The 7,433-nt window shown below is 48.3% G+C and overlaps 1 protein-coding gene across 1 annotated transcript; it reads right to left on the bottom strand.

Annotated features, from left to right (window-relative positions):
• Positions 1 to 5,154: 5,154 nt before the first annotated feature.
• Positions 5,155 to 7,069, bottom strand: LOC119311351 (probable L-gulonolactone oxidase 1). The gene has a single exon (XM_037586994.1). It carries the CDS (start codon positions 7,067 to 7,069, stop codon positions 5,312 to 5,314), a length of 1,758 nt encoding a protein of 585 aa, XP_037442891.1. The 3' UTR covers positions 5,155 to 5,311.
• Between the last annotated feature and the right edge of the window lie 364 nt (positions 7,070 to 7,433).

Here is a 7,433-nt window from a genome sequence, read left to right as displayed (position 1 = left end):
ACAACTCCTTAGTATGGAAAATCTTGCTCAAAATCCTAGCAGTTTAACGACATGGAAAATCTTGCACAAAACCTTAGATGTCATATCTGTGTGCAATGACGTGGGAAGTTTGTTTCGGGTTTTCTTTAGGTCTATAGGGAATCTTCGTGTTTGGATTGGGATGGCGAAGCGGCCACCCCCCTACCCCGGTGTAGGAATAATATCCTCCACACCCTATCCACATTCGGTGGGTAAGCTTATCACTCGCGAAGGGCATGTGGAGTTGTGTCTCAGACAGGTCTTCCGAGATCTAGTAAGTTTACGTTTCCGGTGGATTCGCTTGGATTTGGCCGACTTTCATGGTCTTCGTAGTTTCCACGTGCCCTTGTTGATGCCCGAGGGAGGAAGCCGGCTATTCAAGACAGACAGGGGCAACAGAAGCCTAGCCCGCCCCATTTCATCCCCTTTCTCCTCTCCGTCGCCGGCACATGCACTTACGCCCTCCACTTGCCATGCCGAGGCGCCAGATAACCACCTATGTCATGCTCACTCCGGAGCGGAGGACGCAGCTGCCGGAGCAGATCGAGGCGATGCGGGCTGCTCGTTTCACCGCCGGCCTTCATCCGGATTGGCCAAAGCCGGCGGAGGATGAGGAGGAGGGGAGCAGCTGCCGAAAGCGGGGCCCATGGAGGAGGAGGCGGCGGAGCCGGAGGAGGAGGAGGTGGGGCATTGCTGGCTGCAGGCTTTGCCATGGCGGATGTGAAGGCGGAGTACGAGGCCGCCCAAGCGGTTGAGATGGCAGAGAAGACCGTCATCCTCAAGTCCATCCAGGATGAGGCCTACGTCGAGTCCAACCGGCAGCTCATCCTACGAGAACAGGCAGTGACAGAGGTGATGTTCGCCAAACTGAACGCAGAGGGGAAGGAGGTGCCAGAGCCTCCGCTGGCGCAGGAGCTTCCGCAGTTGCCTGTCTACCCAGCGTCGGGCACAGAGATTGTCGAGATCTCCGACCATAAGTAGTTTAGCCGATGTACGTAGTACATATGTTTTTATTTGCATGGGTATTAAGGATTTGATGTATGAACTTTGAGTTTCATGGTTGTGGCGGACGTTTTTGGTGTGGTTCCCGGTCATTGTTCACGGATGCGTCCGGACTCGTCCGCGGGCGTTTCAGGGCCGGCTTTTGGGTATTGCAGTTGTAGATGCTCATAGTTTGGTTAAAGTTGCTGCTCCTTAATTTGGAGAGTGTGTGCCATGTTTAGCTCACCTCACCTCCACTTATTGCTTGTATCCCATTAACATTGTTCAATAAAGCTATATGGAGATCTAAAATAATAAAAAGAGAGATGCAGTACTGCACATGGGGCGCTTCACCAAAACAACTGGATGGATATTCCACTCCATGCACGTGGATGCATATTAGCTAAAAACTCAACATAAGCTAATGCAGGTTGATTGGCTGGTCAGGTAATTGTTTATACGGCCATTGGCCCATTGATTCATACGTGTTATCATGCTATGCATGCCTCCGTATGTTCACTTGTGTATAGTTGCTCATCGCATTGTTAAGACGAGAGCATACTCGTGTCCACGTCTACACCAGGGCTGGCACTTTACAAATAATTGATAGAAAAAACCATGCACACATGGGCATGCATTGCTCCATGCATACATATGCCCTCAACATATGTATTTACTCATGCGAGGTATATTAGTAAGCCCATGTGTGGGTACAATTCTATTTTCTTTTGTTATCCATTGGGAAAAATTTAGTACAGAATCCTGTCCTACTAGACGAATGCATCTCTCTACTGAATTGAAAATGTTGGCGCAGCAAACAAAACCTAATCTTCACTCTCCACTGAATTCCAAGGCCTCGGTCCATCTGTGCAGAACTGTTGTTGCGCCTGTCTGCAGAGTAGCGGCCAGTTTGAACCCGTCCTGGACGGGAAACCTTTGATCGTGACATTTGTCGCAGGAGCAATCTGATGCACACCCGACAAAATAACAAGTGTTGCCAAGCACATAGCTACACCACGGATGCCGTCCTAATTGTTCCTCATCATCTGCTGCATCCCGAGATTAGCATGCCTCCTGAGCCTCACCCCTTCCTCTTGATTTGACCGATCTTGCGATGACATTTCCAGAGAGGGAACTAATCTTGATCAACTCAAGGCACAGAGACTAGGTGTGCCACACCTTCTTTCCCACTGCTTCCCAATCCCATCACAAATGCACATGGCCGGCTCCAGCCATGTGTGTGAGAGTGTGTCCCCAACTTGATCTCTCGAAGGGAACCGTCAGGCTGTGTAATACACCTTTCTAGTTTGTGTCTTGAAGAGAGAAACTTCTCCCATGTTGTGCCAATAGGACCAATAGGATACGATATTTGTTGTTGCCCAAGTGCTTCTAGAAATGGGAATGCAAGCATGAATATGTGTGTGGTGGTGGTGAGTAGTACATTGTCATGGCGATGGATTGTGGCTAGTTATCTTGCTGTACATATGGTTGTGTAACGCTCGGTCCAAGTACATACATGATGCATGTGTGCCCCTAAATATGTTGGTTGGTGGTAGCGACCTTTCAGTCATCAACATATAAAAGATAGAGAAAAGTATGTTTTTGGTCCTTCAAGTTCCCTAAAAGTATAGACTTGATCCCTCAAGATTTTTTTGGTATACATTTGGTCCTTCAAGTCTCAAAAACGGATAAGTTTGGTTAAAAACCAGATTTTGAGCATGTTGACCAGGTTTGATCGATGAACAGTAAATTTAAAAAAATCAAAAATATCAAAAAATTATTGACAACCAACATGCTTGGGTGCGCTAGGTGTGTGTAATTTTTTGTGGTCAAATAACATCCGAGGATTTCTAGCAAAAAGCAAAAGCAAAATTTGGCTTGTTTTTGTGAGCCAAAATTTGTTTTTTTTGCCGCGATCTCCTCGAATGTCGAAACACCACACAAATTTTCACGCACCTTGCGCATCCAAGCAACTTGGTTGCCACAAAATTTCATTTTTTTGAATTTATTTGCTATTTTTCTGAATTTACTGTTCATCTATCAAACCTGGTCAAACCCAGTCAATGTGCTTAAAATTTGGTTTTGGATCCAGTTTTGAGAATTGAAAGACCAAATGTATACCAAAAAAATTTGAGGGACAAAATTTATACTTTTGGGGAACTTGAGGGGCCAAAAACATACTTTTCTCTAAAAGATAACCAACCTCAACCGGCCTAGCTAGCTAGCCAGTGAAAAACATGGTAAAATGTATATTAAAAAATTCTTGGCTCATAATCAGCATATGTATACCATAGACAAACATGCCACACACGGGTGATTCCTGGAAACTTGCTTACATATGAAAAGATTGACTATTGTATGGTCAAGGTAGTCAGAGTCGGGATTCGGAGTCTGATCGATTTTCCTTTTGCAGAATCGAGTCATAGTATCGAGTCGTGGAATCGCGGATTCTACTAGATTTACTCAAATAAGATATTTTGTATCCACGTTAGAAATTTATATGGGTTAATATAGAGCAAAAAACATACACATAAATGCTAGTTGTATTCCACATCTTTTCATGGCTAACCTACTATCTAGCTTGCATGTATGGAACATATATGAGAGGCAAATATATAGAACAATTAAATCTTCCACACACAAAAAATACTTAGTAGGTTTTTTTTTAGATTATGTTAATAGCATATCACTTGTGTAGCTGACATGCAGTGCTGACCCAAGGGTCTTGCTCACCTTCTCCGATCAATCTGGAAGCATCCTTCTTCTCCCACCAATTCCATTCGTTAACAAGCCCGATCCTCAATTTTTATCTACGGTTTCTAAGAGCTAGATCAAAGGTGTTGACGACTATGCATTTGGGCTTGGGAGGGGAATAAAGGCCATGATGCATGTGGAAAGTGGTTTGGATGATGGCATACTATTCTGCTACAACATAACAAATGGCTTAGATAAATTAGTAAAATCGTACATAGTCCATAGCATAGTCTTGATTCTACAGTTTTGTATAGGATTCTATGATTTGGATCGCGACTCAACATGGATTCTACTAGATCCGGGTTCATAGTGGGACTTGGATCCAAATGCTTCCGTATGGTCGTGAAGTCGTAGGATTCTAGGAGTTGAGTCGGGATTCTGACTACATCATCATGTGAAACAAAGATGTCGTACCTGACAACTTCTTAGTATGAAAATCTTGCACAAAACCCTCGCAGTTTATCGAGACCTAGATATGATAGCTGACCGTACGTACTTAATGCATGTGTAACTAGAACAAAGGGATAAAAAGGAGGGCAGACGTTAAATTTAATTGTGCAAACTGAGGGGTGACATAATGATATAGGAAGGGCTCCACAAACTGGGGTCCTGCACGTACGCACCAACATTCTAATCAACGCAATGCTTCGTGAGTGAGAGGTTTGAGCCGGGTGACCGAGAACCCTAGCCGCCTCCCGTCGCCTACCCTTCTCACCGCTGCCAGGGCATGACAGCAGGGAGGTTCTGGTCGAGGCGGCCTACTGAGGAGGTGTTTGAGGGCTACTGTGTATGGCGAAGGAGATAAAAGCTTCAGTGACTACCTTCTTTAGGCGGTTCTCGGCAGCAGTGTTAATGAAGCTGACGGTGGAATGAGGGATTCAGCGCGACAATCCGCCCTGTAATCAATAAGTAGCTACTCTCGCTGTAAATACATATAAGAGCGTTTAGATCACTGAAATAGTGATCTAACTGCTTTTATATTTCTTTACCGAGGGAGTACTATTTTATGTTTTTAATGCTAGCTTTCATCCTACGGTAAGATTTGGAATGGCTAAAATCGCAATTAGAGAGGGAGATTTAAGTTAGTTCTTAGGGGAGAATTCTACTATCTGCATGCTTTAACCAGCAGGGTTTCCAAGCACCACCATACTGGTTCATGCCCAGGAAAACCAAAGGTACCAGCACATCTAATTTTCTACATAAAACTTATCTTTCCTCCAATAATCTGATATAAACTGACCCCATACACTTTTATGGGGGATATCTAATGCATTCTTACATTGAAAGATCCACATCAAATTAAATCATACGGCAGGTTACAACATTAAACCGTTGGACAGGTGGATGGCTCGGTGTCTTTTCGCAAAGTATAATTGACAAACAAGAAACTAAAACATCATTATTGAATAGATTGATAGTTGGCATAAGTAGCGACGGCCCACAACATAGTACATATATCCTCGTATATACCAAGGAAAAGCATATCATTATTTTCAGGTCTGACAAGCAACCGGAAATGGGCGTGGTGCAATGTACGGCTTTGCCAAATTTGACATCCTTAATAATTCTTAAAGAACGAGCAGACACGAGCTTCCTTATACACCTTCCCTGGCCTGCAGAAGTAGCCTTGCTCCGGAGCACAATGCGAGTTGTTGGAGCAGACGCAAAGTCCTTCAATGGCACAACGCTTTTTGATGATGTTGGGACTTCCACTGATACCGAGAACCTTGTTAGTCCATTCGTTGGAGAAGAGCCCCTCTGGGTCGTACCTATCTTTCACCCTAAGAAACTCATGAACTTTTGGGTACTTCGTGATTGCACCATCGAAGGCGAAATTACGGCTCTTACCCCAGTGCGGGATGCCGCCGTACTTATGCAACGCCATTTGCTCGATCTCGTCCACCACATCGGCATGCGCACGCGGCATGCCTTCGGTATGGCTCCGGTAAAAGATGATGTCGACACCGATCGAGTCCTCCGGCTTGCCAAGATAAGCGGATGACGCCTTCACATATCGTAGGAGCACGCCTATCCTGGCGTCGACGGAAGAACAAAACAAGTCCGGATTGAGGTTCCGGAGACGTTGCATGTCGGCGACGAATGCCGGTGCCTTGGACAGCGGGATGCTGAAGCCGGAGTTGTCGAAGAAGGAGCCTTGGATGCGCGGGTCCCAGGCGCAGGAAGTGAGGAGGCCATCCTCTGGGCTATTGAGGCACGTGCCGGACGCCTGGATGTGGTGCTGGTACCCTACCACCGGGTACCCCGTGAAGGAGACGCCATCGTTGGTGAATATATTCAGCCGCTCCGACGCGGCCGCCTGCTGCTGCGCCGCCTCGCACCGGGCGGTGTCGGTCCCATTCTCCTGCAGCCGCTCTTCGGCGGTTCTTGCATCGATGAGGTCGCGGGTGGGGCTGATGCGGAAAAGTGGCAAATCGTAGAGGCCATTGCCCGGGGTGGAGACGTCGACGCGGTCGTCCTGGCGGTAGATCACCTTGCCCTCGTGCGGCAGCCACGTTATGTCGCCGTACTCATGAAGATGACCCCACCGAGCCACCTGCTCCTGGAAGTCCGAGTCGTCGCGCTTCACGAGCGTCACTGACCGCTTGAACAACGGCTGCATGGCCAGAGTCACATGAGAGATGACGCCGAGAACCCCAAGGGAGACCTTCGCCGCGTCCAGGTCCGGGTGGTCAGCCCCGAGCTCCCTCACCACGGCGAACCCCTGGCTCGCCGGCGCCGGAGTTACGATCCTCAGCCCGACCACGTACTCGTGCGCGGCGCCTCCCTTCCCCCACAGCGAGCTCCCGTGCGCTCCCGTGCTCAAGAGGCCCCCGATGGTGAGGCCGTGCCAGTACGGGGAGTGCGGCAGGGACAGCCCCGCGGCGGCAGCGGCCTCGACCAGGTCCCGGAGGAGCATGCCGCTCTCCACCGTCATGAGCCGCTTCGCTGCGTCGACGCGCACCGTCCGGTTGAGCTGCGCCGTGCTTATGATGGTGCCGTCGTCGCCGCCGGGGCACGCCAGCTTGGGAATGCTGTGGGAGTGCTTGGTGGCCACCCTCACCTTCTGTTTCGTGGACGCCACGGCCGCCACGGCCGCGACGAGCTCCTGCTCGGTCCGCGGGTAGGTGACCTTGGCCGCGCGGCAGATGGTGCGGTCCGTAAAGGAGCCGTACGTGTTGGTGATGGTGCAGTTGGACGTGCCATGCGTGCACATCACTGGGTCCGGCGGAGGGCTGCAGCCGGCGAGCTGGACGAGGACTCCTAGTGAGAGAACCACGAGCAAACTTTCCATTGCTCTTTTTTGCACTCGTGACATTGTCATTTTCATTTTTCTCTTGATGATTGGTTGCCAGGGGTTGTAGCCAACAGAGACAAGCGAGGCCTTAAGTAGGCTTGAGGTCAAGTCTCACGGCATGGTAAACCTTGCACGTTTCCGCGCGAGCATGAGTTCAATATACAGTTTGCCTAATTCACATCTAAATGTTTTCTAAGGATGCCACATCTAAGCTCCCACAAATAACGCAGCAACAAGAAAAAAAAAGCTTGAACAAAAAAATTTTGACCACAAACATAATGAACATCAGGTTAGATATGACATAACCATGTCACATCTAAATGTGTCCTAGACGGGCCCTTCAATATAAGTGAACCGTCAGAGAAGCTAGCCGTGGGCTATACCT

The sequence above is a fragment of the Triticum dicoccoides genome, chromosome 5B, assembly GCF_002162155.2.
Source record: "Triticum dicoccoides isolate Atlit2015 ecotype Zavitan chromosome 5B, WEW_v2.0, whole genome shotgun sequence".
In the NCBI taxonomy this organism is placed as follows: Eukaryota; Viridiplantae; Streptophyta; class Magnoliopsida; order Poales; family Poaceae; genus Triticum; species Triticum dicoccoides.
The sequence above is the reverse complement of the archived record's forward strand: the minus strand, read 5'-3'. Positions and strand labels throughout refer to the sequence as shown.